The 20,925-nt window shown below is 38.3% G+C and overlaps 1 protein-coding gene across 1 annotated transcript in view; it reads left to right on the forward strand.

Annotated features, from left to right (window-relative positions):
- Positions 1-16,714, forward strand: part of ARHGAP15 (Rho GTPase activating protein 15) — a 629,252-nt gene extending 612,538 nt beyond the window's left edge. The window contains exon 14 of the mRNA NM_001258096.1: positions 16,345-16,714. Within this exon, the coding sequence (NP_001245025.1) occupies positions 16,345-16,528 (184 nt within the window). The 3' untranslated portion in view covers positions 16,529-16,714. The remainder of the gene's footprint in view (positions 1-16,344) is intronic.
- Positions 16,715-20,925: the final 4,211 nt, after the last annotated feature.

Genomic DNA, 20,925 nt, shown 5'->3' on the forward strand with positions numbered 1-20,925 from the left:
CTTGCCTCTTCCCTTTGATCACACTAAATTACACCTGCCTAGATAGTGACTCTTTGCCTTGACAGCTGGTGCCTGGACCCAAGAAGCTCCATGTGCCCAGAAAGCAACAGTAGCTTAGAAGACAGTAATTCGATATATTGTTCAAATACAATGATATACACAGAATAGCATCCTTCCTGACTGCCCATTTATTTTGTTCCAGAGGGTGCTATATTCTAGTGACCATCTCATAATTCTGTGAGTCAGGCCCCCTTGGCTGCCCCTCAGCCCTGATACTTATATATTAAAAATTGCATCTACCTGGCTTCTAGTAATTAAGCCCCACCACCTGGCCTCTATTACCAGTGTCTCAGCTTCCCCATTGCAATCAGTGAGCCTAGTTCTGTAATGGACTCTCCTACAGTCAACCCTCATTTACAGAGTAAAGGCCCCTATAATCACATACGAGTTTTCTGTAGAATATCAACGACGCTTAGCAACAGCCCTTCAATTTCATTAACCTTAGAGTTACTGAGTTACTACCCACGACTTCCCACTATCGTTTCTAAATGTCTCATACATTACACCAGCTAGTCTCTTCCACAGATCTAATGCCCTAATTCACCACCAGGGCGAGTTTTCACAATTGGACTGGCTACCTTGTGCCAGGACCCGTCTGCATTCCACCTGCCACCATCAATGGACTCCTCATTGCCAGTCAGGCTGCGAGTGACCCAGCTCCAAATCTCCATCTTATTCCTGGCTTTCTGGGACCACTCACAGAACCAATAATCATGGGTTCAGTTCTCCAGAAGGAGCCCCTGAAACAGAGTTTGGCAATCAGGGCATTGTTAAAGGTTAACCACTGTGGAAGGAAGGAGGTGGCAACAGGATTGGGCAGAGGAATAAGCTGAAGTGCAGTGCAGTCCCAAGAAAGCTTCAGTCAGACCCCCAGGAAGCTGTGGGACACATAGAGCCTGTCAAAGTTGTCTCACAGTGGGCAGAAATGGTCCAGCCTTTATACTGACTGACTGAGTGGGGGCCAGAGCAGTGGCTCACACCTGTAATCCCAGCACTTCAGAAAGCTGAGGCAGGAAGATCACCTGAGGCCAGGAGTTCAAGACCAGCCTGGGAAACATAGTGAGACCCCATCTTACCAAAAAAAAAAAAATTTTTTTTAATTAGCTGGGCATGGTGGTATACACCTGTAGTCCTAGCTACTCAGCAGGTCAAGGCGGGAAGATCGCTTGACCCCGGAAGTTTGAGGTTACAGTGAGCTATGATTGTGCCACTGCACTCTAGCCTGGGTGACAGAGCAAGCCCTTGTCTCTAAAATACATACATACATAAAATATATGTTGATGGATCAGTCAGTGTTCTTGAGCAAGGAGGCTTATTGTAATTGAGGCAAACCCTGAAGAAGAAGATAGCTGGAAGCCATCAGCTACCCCTGCAACTATGCAGGGGGTCCTTCCTTGAAAGGGATCTGAGTGGCCCATCTCTGCAACCAAAGTAGCCACCATAATTATCAAATTGGCAAATGTACGAATGGTCCCTTAACAGACGAAGAGCCCTCTGTTATAAAGCTTAATATAATGCTTGATAGTGGTCCCTAAAAGATGAGTCATTTCATGTAGAAATTCTTAGAACAGGTGATCACAGTCCTACGTGCTGGACGACAGAATCATGAGTTAGCCCAGCATCCATATTTACAGGGACATATGCAGAAACTGGCACAATTCATTCCTTCACCGTAGTAAAGATGATAAATTTATATGTGTAAATGCAAAATAAATTATTTTCTATCTTTGAGCAAAGTATTATACACATTTTGAAAGGGTTTATATTTCTGCAGATGCATCAAGCATTTTGCCGAAAATAAAATTATATGGTCAAATTTTAGATGGCCAAAAAAAATGGCATCATTATCTTTAGCTTCAATCCAACCATAGTATAAAACAGATAAAAATTACTCTCTATTCTAAATTCCTCTCACGCCAGTTTTGTTCAAATTAGTTACATGTTGGAAACTCATTGTCAGATAGTATATGGGAAGGAAAGACACACTGAACAATTACAGGCCCTTAAGTTCTCAAATAGTTGCACTTTTTATTTTTGCCTTCATCTTCTTGTCCTCTCATAGTACATATGAAATTTAGGTGTGCAAGAAATGTAATTATTATGCCAACATTAAAATTAATTTATCTTTCAAGGCCCTATTCTTCTAAATGACTTAAATTTGGTCAGTTAAGACTGTCTTCCAGATTTTTTCTGGCGATATCATTAGTTCTGGAGGGCTACATAGAGCCGAAGCATTTGGTGGAGGGGCAGAAAGGATATCCATTAATACAGCATTTCAACAAATACTTATTGAACACTTAATACCATGAGCCAAACACTAATCTTATTCTATGGATACAGCACTAAGCAAAAACAGATAAAGTCCTTGTGCCTAAGGCATTTATATTCTTCTGGAGAAAGATAATAAAGCAGATTAGCAGCAGAGAAAGTGTCTAGCTTTTCCCACCTCTGCAGTCTGGTCTTCATTCCCTTTTCATTTGCAGTCATCATCCCCAACTTCCAATCCCAGGTCTGGATCTCAGTCACTCTTCACGGAGTACTCTGTGAAGCTATCTTTGGCCACCCTGCCTAGATATACAAGGCAGCAATTTCTACTTAACTGCTCCTGATATACTAGGTGTAGGCAGTTCTGGAATCCTGCCATACTACTAGGTCTTCCCCAAAGAGAAGAATACAGATCTGATTCTCAAGGATCCTCAAACCTTCTAACTGCCTGCACTCCCAGGGAACGGGAGTAGGAAGGACCAGGGCCTGGGCCACATACGCATCTCACCTTTCCTTAACCCTCCCTCCCCAAGTCCAGAAAATCTTTCTCTAGTCTGGCAGCAAAGTAGCCTGGCTCTTTACCTACCTTCCAATCTACTGATCAGTCCGTCCATATTTTGGCTGCAGCTCTGAGGCCTCTGGCACTTAGGCTTTTGAAACTCAAAAGCACAATCCTTTGCAACTCAAATGCCTTGCCTTGCAAAAATTAAAAGCACTTCTGCTTATCTGCTGTATCACCCATGAACTGAGGCCACAGTGCTGCTGACTGAACCTTGGGGAAAGGCCTAAGGTACAAGGAAGGGTAGAGAAGAAGCCTCAGCCATTATCTACTACCTCATCTTATCCCCAAATGATACTTTGACTTTCCCAGAATGCTCATTCTTTTATCATTAATCCGGCAGCCCAAACCACACTTCAAAGATTGTTCAACCTTCCATCCAATACAGGAATCTCAAACATCCTGCCTGAATACTTCTCTTGATAGGGAACTCATAGCCTTTTTTTGGGGATAAAATATTTAATATATTTTATAGGGGCTCCCAATGCTTTGCCAGTATATATGGGGGGGGAAATCTATACCAAAGGGGGGTTAATAGTGGTAATGTCTAAGTAGTAGAATTATGAGTGATTCTTATTTTATCTTTATCTGCATTTTCTAAATTTTCCATAGTATATGTAAATGCATTACTGTTTTGAAGCAGTCTTTTCTATTTTCACAACACTAATTCTTCATACAAAGGTAAAATCCATCTCTGGGCCAATTCCAGTAGCTGGATTACAAGAGGAAAGTTGACTCTTTCTTTCATGTCATGGCTCTTTGCATTGAGTCATCATGGCTTCCCTAAATATTCTTTCCCCCCGGCTAACCAAACACTTTAAGTTCCTGTGCTCTTCCGTTTAGAAGGCACACTCTGGCCACATTCACCTTGGTGCTCACTAGTTTTACAGCTTCCCTCTTAAAGTCTCTGCAGAAAGTGTCTAAAACTGGCCAGGTGCGGTGATTCACATGTGTAATCCCAGCACTTTGGGGGACCGGGCGGATTCCCTTAGGTAGGGGGTTTGAGATCGGCCTGGTCAACATGGTGAAACCCTGTCTAAAATTACAAAAATTAGCAGGGTGTGGTAGCGGGTGCCTGTAATCCCAGCTACTCCAGAGCTGAGGCAGGAGAATTACTTGAACCAGAGAGGCGGAGGTTGCAGTGAGTCGAGATCATGCCACTGCACTTCAGCCTGGGTAACAGAGTGAGACTCTGTCTCAAAAAAAAAAAAAAGTCTAAAACTTATTTTTCCTCAGAAAGTAAAACTAAGCACAAATTGGATGATGATACCCAAATTGCAATTGATTCTCCTTTGACTATTTTGCAACCTTTTAAACAAGGAGACAATTCTCAAGAAAACTGCTAAAGATTTTATGTAAGTGCCCTTAATGAAAAGTAAAGTGGCTCTTCTCTTCACCTACATAAAAAGGAAAAACAAAAGAAAAGTTGAGGAATATTCTGCATACTAAAAATATTCCTTTTACGTTTATCTAACATCACAAGGCAAATATTTAAGTACTATATATTCCACTAATAACTTATAATTAGGTGCATTATTCTGCTTGGCTTAATTAATGCTGATCCATGCACAACACTCAATATTCTGTCTAATATATTACTAGCACATACCAGGTTTTTGTGTTTTTTTTTCCCCGAGACGGAGTCTTGCCCTGTCGCCCAAGCTGGAGTGCAGTGGCGCGATCTGAGCTCACGGCAAGCTCCGCCTCCTGGGTTCACGCCATTCTCCCGCCTCGGCCTCCCCAGTAGCTGGGACTACAGGCGCCCGCCACCACGCCAGGCTAATTTTTTGTATTTTTAGTAGAAGCGGGGTTTTCACTGTGTTAGTCAGGATGGTCTCGATTTCCTGACCTCCTGATCCGCCCAACTCGGACTTCCAAAGTGCTGGAATTACAGGCGTGAGCCACCACGCCTGGCCTCACATACAGTTTTTAAACAGCTATATTGGACAAATTCAGGTAGAAAATAATGACAGTCTTACAATTTTTTTATTTCTAAAACTACTCCCAACATAATATATTTTCTAGCCTTTCTCCCCTAAACGCAGAGCAATGCCTTCCCAGGATGTTGATATTATCAGTGGTTATTGGTGTATCAGCAGAGCTCAGGGAATAAAAATTAAGAATTCTTTTACTGCAGAGACAGTTAAATGCAAATGGCTAAAACCATTTTAAAAGCATGAGGAAAAACACCTAAAAAAAGCAATAACTGAAATAATCATTTTGCTAATAGGGCATTTCTATTTACAATTAGATATGAATGCTTTCAGAAGTTTTTAAATCTGTGTGAATCTGGAAAAAAAAGTAATACATATTGATTTGGTTTTTCTTCCATCTGAACACTCTTCTTATCTGTGCAGATATATCCTTGGATGTGAATTAGGTGATTAAAAAATCAAAATATGTCACCCAAGACTTCTTGTTGACTCTGCCTCACTTTTTTCCCCAAGTCTTCCTCAGGTCTCAGGCCTCTCCATTAAGAAGTCCCTTGATGTCAAACTCAAAATTCTTGCATCTTAGCTATTTGCAGAAAGTACATTTATATCACAGAGTAATAAAGATCTGCATCTTAATCTAGGCTCTGCCACTTACTTCCTGTGTGGCTTGGATCAAATTTTCAGTCTTTCTCAGGGTCATTTTGTTTATCTGAAAAAGTTCACCTGAAAATTTTCTCTTACTTCCAAACAAAAGAAAAAAAATGGGAGAAGATATATCCCAATATACCATAAAGTTACAGTGATTTAAACAGCAGAGTACAAAATACACAGAGGCCAGGCACAGCAGCTCACACCTGTAATCCCAGCACTGTGGGAGGCTGAGACGGGCGGATCACTTTAGGTCAGGAGTTCGAGACCAGCCTGGCCAATATAGCAAAACCCTGTCTCTACTAAAAATACAAAAAATTAGCCAGGCATGGTAAAGCGTGGCTATTTGGGAGCTAAGGCATGAGAATTGCTTCGACTTGGGAGGTGGAGGCTTCGGTGAGCTGAAATAATGTCACTGCATTCCGGCCTGGGTGACAGAGTGAGACTCTGTCTCAAAAAAAAAAAAAAGAAAAAATATATATATATGTATATATACATACATACATACATACATAATCAGCACAGTACTGAATACCCGGGTGTGTGGCCGAGTGCAGGCAATCTGCACAAAAAAAGCAGTAAAACAAATCAGTGGGGAGTGGTGGTTTATTCAACAAATGTCATAGGGAAAATTAACTGGCTTCCAGGAAAAAAAATACATTTAGATTACCATCAAATTTCACACAACCAAAATACAATGAATTAGATGATATGCTTTTCAAAACTATTTAAAATAATTTTTAAAAACAAGACCTTGATAATAGTTATCTGATCTCTTTAAAATGGATGAATTTTATAATAAAAACAAAGATAAAAATCTAAAATAAATAATACTATATATGACTACATAAGAACTAAATAAAATTAAGAAACACAAGAATTGGGAGATTGTATGTGCCACAAAAGTAATGAAAAGTTGCTCTTAAGACATAAAGAAACTTAGAAATCTACATATGCAAGGATTTTATTGTAGCATTGTCTGTAATAGCAAAGAATTAGAAGAAGCAACCTAAAAACCTAGCAGCAGAGAAATGGTTAAATAAATTAAGGTATTTCCATACTATGAAATGTAACAACTTTTTAAAAAAGAATGAGGTATTTTTATATGTACTGACTTGGAAACATGCCCGTGATACATAGTGAAGGGGGGAAAAGCAAATTTTAGCACATTATGTATTTTTTATTTCATCTTTTTTAAAAAGGAAAAAAATTATATATATAATTGTGTGTGTGTGTATATATAAATATATAAAGATAGGTAGATGGATAGATGAGTAGAAAAACATCCAGAAGGAACACCCATCTGTTAATTATAGTTATGAAGGAATTTGACTAGGAAACAGGGGAGGTTTTTACGTTTTACTTTTCAATACTTCTGATTAGTACTTTTTTTCCCCCAAAAAGACCATGTATTGGTTTTGCTGTACAGAATAAAATGGGTTAAACAAGCAAACATAAAAGCACACACTGTAAATAGGAAACGGGCAGGAGATGTTCACGGGAGAGAAAACGCACATGGCTGCTTGCTTGCTTTATTAACTTCTTCCCCATTTCCTAAATTCAAAGAAGCCTAAGTTCAAAGAATGACGGACTATTTTTTAAAAAGAATAATACCAAATTATAATACTGCTAACGGGACTAATAGGCTCCCCTCCCCCCACCCCCATGTTATGTTTTAAGGAAAAAAGAGCCATAACTTGATAATGTGGTGCTGGTTCTGAAGATGTGGTTCCCAGCCAGACCAGCAGTACTGCTACCGCTGGGGAACTTGACAGGAATGCCGTTTATCAAGCCTCTCCTCCCGGACTTGCTGAATCAGAAATCTGGAGGTGGAGCCCAGCAACCTGCCTTTTAATACCTTCCAAATTATCTTCCTGAAGGGTGAAGTTTGAGAACCACCGATCGCGTTGTTACATTTCTATTATTTTACACTAAGGCAGGGGTCTTCAACTGCAGCATTATTGTTGAAGCAGATAATTTGGGGCAGATAATTCTTTGTCATCAGAGCTGCCGGTGCATTGCAACATGTTTAGCAGCATCCTTTGCCTCTACCCATTAGACACCAGTAGTAATTTCCCACCCCCACCTTCTCATGACAATCAAAACTGCCTCCAGATACTGCTAAATCCCTTATAGGTGGAGGGGTGGGGCTTGGGGCAAGGTACAGTGTTGCTCCTGAATGAGAACTACTGCCTAAATCAATACTCCAAAATGTGGAGGAAGAGTACATAGGAAGTTTTTATTTATTTATCTCACTTATACTATGAAAGCATAGGGCACAATTCATTCTCTTCTATATACGGTAATGATGAAGTGATCTATATTACATATATAAGTCATAGGAATTATTCCTGTTAGAAGTGAAAAATGCCAGATACAGAATTACATAAAGTGCATTTTCTCAAAGTTGTAGATACATTATATAAACATTTCTATCATCTCTAAATGCTAACAGTGTCATTCTCCTTGAACTCAAGAAATGATTTCCATAACCTTTAGAAATAAGTCCCTCCACAGCATTTGCTACCTCTTTCGCTTTGCTCCCTGGCCTCCAGCCAGAGAGCATTCTCTGCTCTATGCTGGCATTCCTCACCACCAGGGTATTGTACCTACCATTCCCTGCCCGGAACACTCGTTCCCCTGATATGTGCACCTCGACAGGGCTCTGCTCAAATCTCCCTTCCTTAGAGAGGGCGTCCCTGAGCACTCCATCTAATACACGTAGCACTTCTTACCACTCTCTGCTCATTAGTATTACCTGGGGGTCATTCAAAAATGAAGGCAGCCTGGCCTTGCCCAATATTAAATAAAAGAGAATCTCTGGGAATGGATTCAAGGCCATCAGGGGTTTTTTTTTAAAGCTCCCTAGGGTCGGTGGAAGAACCATTACTTCTCTTTTTCTTAGCTTTTCTTGAAGTACTTCAGAGCCTGAAGTCACATTTTATATTGCTTTGTGTACGGTTTGTTGTCTGTTTTCCCCACTAGTTTGTAAGCTTCTTCTGAGCTGGGATTTTGTCTATTTTACTCATTGCAGTATCCCTAATATCCAGAATAGTGTCAAACACATAGTAAGTACACAATAGATTTTTAATGAACTAATAAATGGGTACATCGAGTTACCAGTGTTTATTATACTCTTCTAAAGTTTTCAAATTTTCACTAATAGAATGCATTTATCATCAAAAAAAAAAGAAAAGAAATTAAAGCTGATTTTAAAATCTGCCTTTAAAATTTGTGATATATTTGAAGCACAGTGATTAGCACATAGAAGGTATTAATAGTAACAAACAGTAACTACTGTAAATGTTTCTTTTTGGTATTATCTACTATGTCAGAGTTTTGGTTCTGATATTTTTATCTGTGTTTGTTATCACCTTACAGAACACATATTCCAATTAGAAATCAATTATTAATTGAAGCCTGTGGACCATTCATTTTTTCACTTTTTAGTTCTCACATTTTATTAAATATTCTAAATATTGCTTTAGAGATACTTTAGAATATCACTATAACGCCCAATCAATAAAATATGAAACAACTGAATAATTGAAAAGGTTTCAATCTTCTGCATTGAAATTCATGCAAAGAGGTTCAATAAATGCAAAGAATCTGGCCATGTTAGCTATCAATACTCAACTGCCATATAACGCTCCTTTGCTATAATGTACTTCAGAATTATATACGCATAACTTCAAAGCTAATTTTTTGCTTTTATTTAAAAGCAAAAATGTCAGAATATAGCAATAATTCCTATTGAGGATGATAGTTATTTTGGAAAATAAGAATTACATGTTTAGATGTAAAATTGAAGACTTTTCATTTCAGCCAACAGATATGTAAACTGGCATATAAAAAATGGCTGACTTATCTTTGAATGACTACCTTGAAACACACAAATATTAAATGCAACAATACTTGTGAATGCTCTCCTGCTTTTCCAATACTTGAGAATGTTTCTGGCACACAACTATAACTTTAAAGAAGGTGGAATTTCTGCTAAGTCCTCAATCTTATAAAAAGGCCAGTGTAGATAGCAGTATAGTTTGTGCAAATTGAGGGTAGGCAAGCATATGGTTAGCATGGATCCCCCCCCAAAATAGTTATAGCACATAGGAAACATAAGTTGAGCATATTGAAAATTTATTCTATTTTTAACAGCCTCTCTTTAGTTAAGTGGTCAAAGTCACAATTAACATTTCACATGCAGTGGCTGAGCTATATTTTGCAAGCCAGGTGTGACCTGATGGCAGGAATACATTTACCACCACACTCTCCTTATTTTGTAAAACTATTCTAAAGTTATGTGTGTTGGAAAATCATGGCATTCCAGAGATAGAGAGGGGAACATTTCTAATACACCTTCATAACTTGAGAGTTGTCCTCCAGGCAATCATGTGGCTTTCAACACACTTTGCAAGTCACTATAGTAACTGCAAAGCACAAACTTAAAAGAAAGTTCACATCCTTAAATCTGTTTGGAGCTGAACTATTATTACAGGCTTTGGTCTTCTTAATTCAGCATTAATTTTTAGTTGTATATTAAAGTTTTCTTTCAGTTCGAGTCATTTGGCTGTGATTTCACGCGACTAAGAAATTTCTTTGAATTAGCAATTCAGCTCATTTTGGGAAAAACTTACCCAGCATAAGGCTTTTTTGAGAGGATTTCTTTTCCGGGGGTCCAACATCTGTAGCACTGGATTATAAATTGTTTCTAAAATAAACTTAAATTGATGGATCACTATTCTTCCCACTTGGGCCTGACAAAAGGTAGCACTCACATTTCCTTTCTTTTATGCTGTAAACTGTATATCACTTTTCAGCTCTCTAGAAAAATGAATTCTTACTCATTTTAAGATTTTATAAACTTGAATTTTACTTAGTGGTATAAGAAATGCTTTTACTAGGAATACATACGAAGTGCTATTTCATGAACAAATTCATAAAATCATATTTTTGTCAGGCTATTTAAAACTAAGCAGTATAAATAAATAGCCTTTCTCAAGAATTGCAGTTTGGGGCCTTTTTTTTCTGTTAGTTAAGCATTCTTAAGTTAGGCACTAAACTTTGAGCTCTTCATGTTGCTTAGAATCAGGTATCTTTGCTATGATTTCTTGGGAGTAAATTAATGATGAGTCAACATACATCAAGAGGAATTCCCAAATACTGATATAAGGTCTAAATATTTTTGGGCCTTCCTGCCCACTACTATCATGTTAATGTCCCAACCATGTCTTTCCTTTACCTTTCTCATTCAGATTATTTCTTTTGCGTTTTGGCCTTTGTTTTATCATAAAAGGGGAGTTTCTTTCATTTCTTTGCTAAAAACAGGTCAAATGGTAGCTCAAAATTTACAACACAGTCATGGAGTTTAAGGACCTAATGAAACCTAAGTCCTACCAGAGGGGTGGAACTAGCCAGAATGACCAGAATCTGACTTCTTTCTGAGTTAGCTGCTACAGAACTGTGAAGCCAGGGTGGCATAGGAGGATAAAATTCCTAACATTTTCAGACTTATATATGGTAGATCCTTAGCAAAACACACGAGAGCAGCATTTCTTCATATACACTCTTCAGTGTTACTCAGAAAAGAGAATCTATGTACAAGATTCAAGTAATTTAGGGAAGACACAAAGATGGGCAAGGATTTTTTTTTCTGCAGGACTTTTCAGAGACTTTATACTTTTGTGCATTGTGAATATCCAAGAAGAAAAAGTGGCACTCAATTTTCTCCAAAACTTTTATGTTGGAATGCCATTTTCGTGAAGCATATCAGAGAAATGGTGTTTTACAGAACCAACTTTATTGAAAGGTATTGCCAAAGCCATGGTAAAAATGTATATGGTTTCTGGATCAGATCCACCCCACCAACAATACAACTCAACTAAAGCTCAAGCTACTTGAAGTATACCTGTTTTTGAGAGTTTTCCATCTAAGATACTAAATTGAATTATATGATTCCATGTAAGGTTTTTATTTCTTCCAGCAGCCTATGCTTCTTTTCTACATATGTTTTACTAGTTGAAACCTTCAGAAATAATCCCTAGCTGTTCCCCCACAATAAGAGTGAAAATTATGGTTTCTCTTGATGTGAGGTTAAAAAAAAAAATAAAAAGAGATGTAATAATTAGATATAAAAAGAGAGATATATAATAATATAATTTTGCAGGATAGTATTCTAACTATATATTTGAAATTGTGGTTGATTCTCTCTGTGATCCTAAATCAACCACTTAACTATTTAGGAGTCCAGCATGGTAGGGAATACGTAAGCTTCCATTTGAATCATGACATTTATAACAGCATTAATACATTTTCCCAGACATCCCCAGTTCAGGGGCCTTCTTTGCTGAAAATGTCTATCCCCACATAAACTTTAATATGAAAATGTATTAGTCAGTTAACATGAATTATATAGTTCAGTATTTGGTGACTTTTACCCCAAATTGATCTTTACCTTCATCTTTTCTAACCTAAAGACAGTGATTTCTTAACACATGAACTACTATTTGGTTGATATTTAGCAAATAAATTGCATATATATATGTACGTGTATGTACATATATAAATATATATACATGTGTATGTATATATTTATATACATATAAATTGTATGTATATATTTATATACATATAAATTGTATGTATTTATATACATATAAATTGTATGTATATATTTATATACATATAAATTGTATGTATATATTTATATACATATAAATTGTATGTATATATATAGATTACATATATTTACACATACATACATATTTGAGATAGTGAATAAGCAAGATAGCCTATGTTCTATATAATACTATATCTAACCTTTTTTCTTAATGACTCTTAATTTTTTTAAAAGTCACTACAAGTAACTTGATCTTCCTAACTCAGGAAAAAAATCTCAAGCTGCTGAAAAATTTAACCTGCAATAATGCAAACATAACAGGAATACAAAACTATGCGTTATCTTTTAAATTTACTTAAACGAGATTATTTAAAACATGTGTAAGTTAAAGTTTTATTAAAAGCAAATGGAAAATGTGCAGGGAAATGCACATAAAGGATACAGGTTTGGGGCAGAATGAATATTTTATATTTACACATGCATAAAAGCACAAAATGAACATTTTTTCCACAGGAAATTTAGGTAATATACATCCGCAGAAATTCATTACAGGAGTCCCCCATGATGGCCCAGTGGCTTAGAGAAGCCTTCTCCCAAGGGACACTCAGCCATGCAGGCACATGCCTTTCCCCAAGGAGGCACTCGGACATGCAACTCTAGCCTCCAACTCTTTCTTGTATAACTGCATCTTCAATCCTCTACTTTTACATAATCTCTTTCCCCTTTCAAACTTCCTTGGTTCCCTCCCCCACATTTGGCCCCACTCTGGTTTCTAAGACCAGGTCTTTTGCTGAGCAGCAAAAATATAAAGAATGCTACAGAAATAGTAAATAGTCTATCCCTATTTCAGTTTTCTTACTCTCCCTTCAAGGCCTGAGTCCCCCTTGAGAGCCGAGTTACCCCTCCACCCACGCAAGCTCCTCCAAAGCTATAGACCCCTTTGCAGCTTCCACTCCCATAAACTCAGACTGTCCCTCCACCAATGAGCTCTTGCATATCCCTTGATTTTTAGCCTCACCTTTGTGGGTCTCAGTTTTGGCTCACAGATACCTTAATCTCACTGTCTCTGCACCAACTAAAATTAAATAGGTAACTGTATCTTTGATCCTGTCAACGTTTACATTATCCTTTTGCCCTTTCAGATTTCCTGGACTCCAAGTCCTAATGTTCTTCTACTACCCTGTTGGCCAAGATGCCCCATTCACCTTTGTACCTTCAATAGTCTTGCTTTTGCTTCTACCTTCTCCATGGCCCATGACCTCTGAGCCCTCTTCTCTGCTAGATAAATCTTATCAATTTAGACATTTGCTACCAATAGGTAAAGTTATTAAAACAACTTTTACCTAATAAGTGCTCAATTGATTATTTCTGTTATCTATCTCCATATTTGCCTCTAAAATGTATGTGTGTGGTGGAATTAATGAAGCAGTTAGTATCATAAAAAGGTGTTAATTTAAAACCAAAAGGGAAAAACCTGCATTGCCTGTATTGTGAATCTTACTTATGGCTTTTATAATATGCATATCTGGGAGATGCTCAGGAGAGATGTTAAACTGAGGTAGATGGGCATGTTAAAGAGAAGCAAAGGTCCATTCCACTTGCCCTCTACAGAGAGGAGGATGCTTAATTCACTCAATAGGATTTTGGCAAATGCAATAGCAAAGTGGCATAGCTTCTTATATTCCAAAAGAAACTTTAAATTTGAAGTCTCAGATAACTCACACTCTAAAAATATGAGAATCCCTTCCAGAAATGTAGCCATGCCAACAGTGCTCACAGGTACAAATGCTCTCTGTTTAAAGCAGAAGAAAAGGGAAAATGGGAAGCAGAATATCCTGAATATTCTGTCTAAATTTGAGTCATTTTACCCACAAGAAATGTGCTATCACCAGGCTGTCAATTACAATTCTAAGAGTGAAAAACGAAAATTCGGACCTTCTTATGATGGATCGTATAGTCATGTGGAAGGTGGCAGAGTGAAAAGTTGGCCCGGTTACTAGGGCCAGGAGTCATTACAGACTCTGACAGTGACGCTTCCACAGGTACTGGACCCAGACTGCCTGGGCTTGAATGTCAGTTTGTGTAACACTGGCTGTCACATCACTCAGTCTTCTCAGTGTTCTCATGTGTTGAACAAGCTTAATAGTAGAAGCTACTTCATGGGATTGTTATGATGAAGAAATGAGACAATAAAATTGCTTAGAACAATAGTTGATTATTATTAACATTGGTCAGGTCAAATATGCTTTGCTGGCCACAGTATGTGCCATGAGCTTGCTTGGTGGTGGGCAGGTACCAGGCAGTACACGCATGGCGTTGGCCCTGCTCAATCTCTTTCAAGAGATGGACAGCATGGCCTCTTGGTCACAGAAGTGGTTCTTCAGAGACTCAGGTTTGTGAAGGGAAAAAAAAAATGCAACAGTCCCCCTTATCTATGGTTTCACTTTCCATGGTCTCAGTCATCCAAAGTCAACCACAGTCTGAAAGTATGAAATGGAAAATTCCAGAAATATGCAATTAATAAGAGGCATAGCATTCTGAGTAGCATGATGAGTTCTCCCACCTGGGATGTAACTCCTCCGTTTGTCCAGAGTCTCCAAGCTGTCTGCCCTGGTGCCATCATTCATAGGGTAGCCCTCCCAGTTATCAGCTCAATATTGTGGCATCACAGTGCTTGTGTTCGAGGATTCCTTATTTTACTTCACAATGGCCCCCAAAGCGCACGAGTAGTGATGCTGGCAATTCACATATGCCAAAGAGAAGCCGTAACATGCTTCCTTTCAGTGGAAAGGTGGAAGGTCTCGACTTAATAAGGAAAGAATAAAAATTGTATGCTGAGGTTGCTGTGATTTATGGTAAGAATGAATCTTCCATCTGTGAAATTGTCAAGAAGGAAAAATAAACGTGTGCTAGGCTTGCTGTTGCACCTCAGACTGCAAAAGTTATGGCCACAGTGCATGATGAGTGCTAAGTTAAGATGGAAATGGCATTACATCTGTGGATGGAAGAGAAACATGTTCCAATAGATGGCAATCCGGTTCGGTGCTATCTAAGGTTTCAGGCATCCACTGGCTGGGGGGTGGGGTTCCTGGAGCATATCCCCCGAAGATAAGGGGGGACTACTATAATACCAGTCTTTCTGCCTCCTGTGATTCAGAGATATGTAGGCCCACTTAGGCCAAACAAAGAGAGGCCTCTAAAGTCCAACCAACTCAACAATGTTCCACACTGAGCTCTGAAGCCAGAGACCCCACTGTCTGGTAAAAAAGTGTTCCTTTGCCTTGCTTTATTTTCCACACTCTTATTTCCCTTGGGTTGGGATGTCTGATAGAATGAAGAGTTTGATATTTCTTAGCACCCTGTCTTTCCATATGCTGTCCTTATTTCCTTATCACTAAAACCCCACTCTTCTGAATTTTAATATAAAATCAAGTAGGCTTCAGCCGTCAGAATAGCATTACTTTTTTAATTATCAGTTTCTAGGATGGGGCTTTATTTTCTTTTTAGGAGTCCTGTGTTGGAACAGGCAAGTCATTACCATTAATAAAACCAAATCCTAGTGTTTCATTGGTATTCCAGGTCTCCATAGGATCCTCACACAAGCAAATACATATTTGATTCCAATGGGGCTCTTTTCCTGTGCAAATGCTACAGGATTCTGCATTTTATTGTGGCAGTAAGCTAAATTGGCTGTCCAAATGAATGGAGACACTTAGAATTTTGCCATATACCAAACTGTCTCAGAACCTATCTCCTCTACAAAACACATTCCAATTAGCATTTGCCAGGAATACTTTACTCACCACTAATCACAAAAAACTTAATTTTTAAAAGCCTACCTTCAATTACTAATTGTACAGACATTGTTCTGGTTATTTTGTTTGAGTTCTAATATTTTTTTTTTTGCATGCCTCTCACCTGTTTCCTCAATTGTCTCTAAGCATTTTTAAAGGCTGCATCTTGTTAACTTCACAGTCATTTTTACTGTTTAATATACTTACTCATTCATTTCACAAATATTTGTTGAGTATTCACAATGCTCAGGTATAATGGGGTAAACAGTTGGACAAGGCAATGTATCCTTTCCCCAAAACTCATAGGTTCTACTTCCATATAGTAAAGTATGTAGGGTAGAAGATTAAATAATGTTGTAATGCAGTTACTTTTCCTGAATGAAAAACCTTTTTTAATCACTCCAAAGTAACCACAACTTCACTTCAAACTCCAGTGGAATTACTTTTTTCTCTCTCTCTACACAGGATAGTGGCCAAAGCCTCCAAGAACCTCATGTCCACACAAAGCTTAGGGATTGTATTTGGACCCACCCTCCTGCGAGCTGAAAATGAAACAGGAAACATGGCGATCCACATGGTCTACCAGAACCAGATAGCTGAGCTCATGCTGAGCGAGTACAGTAAGATCTTCAGCTCGGAGGAAGACTGACAGACAAGACAAGCTACTGAATACGTTCACATCTGTCTTGATGCCTAATATTTTTACATTTCTGTAAACATATTTCTGAAATATTTTTTGCCTTTCAAGCGACAGATGCCTCATTTTGTGAAAACTTAATGATGATTTTGTGTTTAAGTTCCAAACATTTGAATAAAATAATTGACAATATTTGCTATATGTGTTCTACATTAACCCCTTTGGTGCTATTCCTTCTAGCACTTCTAGGAACACATCATGCATGCCTCATGCTATTAAATAATATGCAAAGAACAGCACATATTCAAAAAATGGCCTTAATGCTGCTCCAGGGAAATCGGGTGTGCGGTTGTGTATGTGGAGATATGAGTGAGTGAGTGTGGTTGGGAGTAGGGGTGCATGTGCACACATGTGCTTTCCCAAGAGCCAGGCTGCCTTAGGCATGACTCCATACTGTTACTTGGACACGGATAGAACACAAAGAGGTAGGAAGGCAGAAGCTATTAATTTGTAAATAGAATGAAGGAGATCTGGTTCACAACCAAAACAGATATATTTCATCTTTTCAGAATATTTCTGTATATATATAGTCCAGCTATTTTCAATGCTATACAGTGAAATTTATAAATATAACATGTTGAATGGCAATTTTTCTCAAGAAAAAATGACAGTTCAAAGCATTTGCCATTGAATTTTTTTTATAAATACTATTTGTAGTCCCATAAACTCACTATCTTATAAATTAGAAGCAAAATTAGTGTCCTGCAATTTTGATCTTTATATTACACAGGAATTGCCTGACTGCTCATTTTTAATGCTAACATCCATTTTGAATCTTCATCAAACTGTATATCTTCCTTTTCCCTGGCTATGTCATTTTATGTAGAATTTTTATTATGCTTCTGAGGATGCTTTATTGGTGAATTACATTAAATCCATCTAGAAAAATAACTTTTTTTAAAGGCCTTTTTTTTTTCATATGCCCTAAGGATTACTTGACTAGACTTAGATTGCTTTATCCATTTGATGGTTAGTTTCAGTTGTCATGGATAAACAAAAGGGTAACTGTCTAGAATATATCAAACATTGTTTTATTTTGAAAAGTATGTTCTAGTTGAACACATCTCATACCGGTTTTATGAAAGTATTCTGCTGATAAAAATGTAGACTTACGTTTGACAGCTTTTTAATCAAATTCAAAGGGAATAAATAAAACTAATCCAGTGTGATAAAGAGTAAGTCTAGTTATCGATTTGTTCATAAAATGAAAAATAAAGCATGTAAATAAAACGCGTGAAGCACAGATCCAGAGCAAACACTTAGAGCAATAATGAGCTCCGCGGCATAAGCTGTTTGACAGCCAGATGTGCAGGCAGCTCCAACATCCGTGGAGCTGCCTGAGGAAGCGGAGGACTCCCTTGTCCCTCTTGAATGTCTTCATTTTAGCAATGGCGCCAGTAAGTGGGCTTGTAGCCAACAACAGAGAGAGAAGCCACAATATGTGCTGAAGTGCAGTTTCATCCAGTATGACGTATACACACACGAAAAGCCAAAAAAAGTCACATGAAACAGACCCCCATGATCTAAAGTCACCAGTAACAGCGCGCTGGCAGACTTGCGAGCTTTAAGCGATTCTTATATGTAAAACTGCAATTATGCCTTTCAGAAAAACATGGAGACATGAAACGAGTTTCTGGCGTTCTATTTCAAGTCATTCTCATTTCCATGCCATTCCGTATTCTCAATTAGGTCTTTCCCAAGACTTTGATTACTTCCCTTTTTGAAGCGTTGGGGGAGAGTAGATTCAGTCGTTCTAGCATTAAAATCTTATCCCTTCACACGGGTCCATCTTTAAAGTTATTCTGGAAGCATCAGCCAGAGAGAACCAGCAATGAAAGCCAAAGAGAAGTGGCACTACCTGCTTTGGGCAGGGACTCACAGCCCCTTGTCTCTGCTGCTTTCCAGATTTATAATCTTCAAAAGCACCAGCTTCTTGATTTCTAATCTGATGGGATTTAGCCTGATTCAAACCCCAGCTGTGTCCTGTCCCTGCCTGCTAAGGGCATTTAATCAGAGAATGTGTTTCCTCTCTGGGAAAAGGCCATTCCAAGGTGCTGAGCCAAAGTGCCCATCACAGGATCTGACTTAACACACTACAGGCATAAAAAGGGTTACACCAAAAGGTTATTAGATTCCATAACATCTCAAATACAGTGACAATGGCCATATCAAGTCTTCCATGTTTAAAAATTGAGATTATAAGTATACTAGGTTGACTAAAAGGTTAGATTTCATATAACTGGTCAATATTCTCCAGCAAAAAGTCATGAAACACCAGTGAGTGTTTCCTTATCTCCTAGTTTGAACCAGGCAAAATTCTAGGCACTGGTGACACAAATATTAAATAAGACCAATATTTCTACCCTGGGTAGTTTCAGTCCAGTGAGGGAGACTATCCCTAACAATTACAGTTCAATACAAGATGAGGTGCCTTAGCCGTCTTGGCAAGCGTGTAGACCCAGGATTCAGCACCTATATTTAAAGACGCTCATAATGTATTGTTGAATGAATGGGCAAACAGAACAGAAGCTATTCCAGACATATTAACAATGCTCAGTGGTTGACAAATACCAGAAGACTCAGTTACAGACAGTAACTCTCTGATTCTGTTACAAAGTCAGATGAGGCTTCATCGGGAAGGTAAGCTTTTCAATCTAATCTTGACCAATGAATAAGATTTACCAAAGAAAAATGCAGAAGACACACCAGGAAGCAGGAATGGCATGAACAGAGTCATGAAAGACCTGACATCTCCAAGGAAAAATGAGAAGTTCAGTGAATAGAGGGTGAAGTGCATGCCTAGCAATTTTGGAATATGAAGCTAGAGAAAGATGTTGGGATCAGATATAGGCCATGATAACATATTCAGATTTTATCCTGTAGGCAAAAGGGATCCCATAGAGGTTGTAAAGCCAGAAAGCTATAGAGGAACTTCGTTTCTTAGAGAATGTCTAAACTCACCAATGGGCAGGAGAAAAATTAGTTTGAGGAGACTAGCATTTTCTCATGTATGTGTTTGTGTGTGGAATAAAATTATAATCTTATATTCTTAGGGTCAGTTCTAATTATGATGATGAAACATTTTAAGAAATTATAACTTAGTCTGTAGATGGAAACACAAGTCCCTAGAAAATCAAGCTAGTTATTATGTCCCGTTTCAGCATGCCTTTACCTACCCAGGATATCGGAGGTTTCCTCTCTTTCTTATTGACACAGAAAGCTTCTTGGAGATGGTATATATTTCATCTTACATGTTGACAGTCTGACTTTCTTAGCATGTGCCATATGACAGGATCACCGTGCCACAGCTAGTAATTGAAAGCCATATGATGGTTCTCCCTATCCAATTAGAAAACAAAGGATCCAATTAAGTAAAATTTTAAAAGCTGTTAAAAGGAAGCAGTCACTTGCCAATGGTGCTGTCCTTACAGTTTAACACAGCTAGAAATTGACCTGTACTTCTCTTTTCCACATTTATTTTTGTGAATTATAAGTTAATCACCCTGTCAATTCCTAATTAAAAGGCCCTGCAAAGATTTTCAGCCAAAAAGGACTGTTGCTAAGGGTTCTGGGTCAAATTGCTCTGTTGTCAAAAATGAGAAATCGAACCAAAACAACATCAACTCTCTCCCAGGAAACTTACATCTTAATACCAAAAAAATGAAGACTTTCTGGAAATACAACAATCACATTTTATATTTTCAACACTGTTTGATCTTATCTTTAGGACATAGATAGCTCCTTTTCTCTTTCTTTAAACCAAGGGTTGCAAATTCAGATGCCTAGTGGGGCCAGGCAGTGATAGAAATGAGTCAAGAGGAACAGGCAGTAAGCGTATGAAGCGGTAGCAGCTGTGGAAAAGTCAAGCTTAACGCCTGGCCAAAAGGGTCAGCTTCTACTCAGCTGGAGCTGATGTTGCTTATGTGGGAATGTGGGCACAATGTTGCCAGACCTTCAGCTCTTTCGTGAAAAGCCAGAAATTCAGGATCTTATGTGAAATCTGATTTTTAAGGGCACCAAATAAAACACAGCTCAGCAGACTCAGCCCAAGGACCTTAGTGTCACAAAGCTTGCTCCCCAGAAAGTGGTCGCACATGGAGCAGATTGTGGGGATGAGCGAATGAGCCACAGCAATGGGAAAGAGCAGAAAACCTGCACACTTTGCACTTAGGAGAACTTGCTGTGTCGACCCTGAGCAAATTATTTACTCTAGCTGGGTCTCTGTTTTCTACTTGTCTTATTTTGCCTTTCCAGCTATGTAATGGAATCATATGAAAGAAATTAAAATGGGTAATACACCATGAAATTCCAAGTTATCCCTAAAAGATGTGGATGATGGATTTCCAGTT

This window comes from Macaca mulatta, chromosome 12, assembly GCF_049350105.2.
Source record: "Macaca mulatta isolate MMU2019108-1 chromosome 12, T2T-MMU8v2.0, whole genome shotgun sequence".
NCBI classification, from domain to species: domain Eukaryota; kingdom Metazoa; phylum Chordata; class Mammalia; order Primates; family Cercopithecidae; genus Macaca; species Macaca mulatta.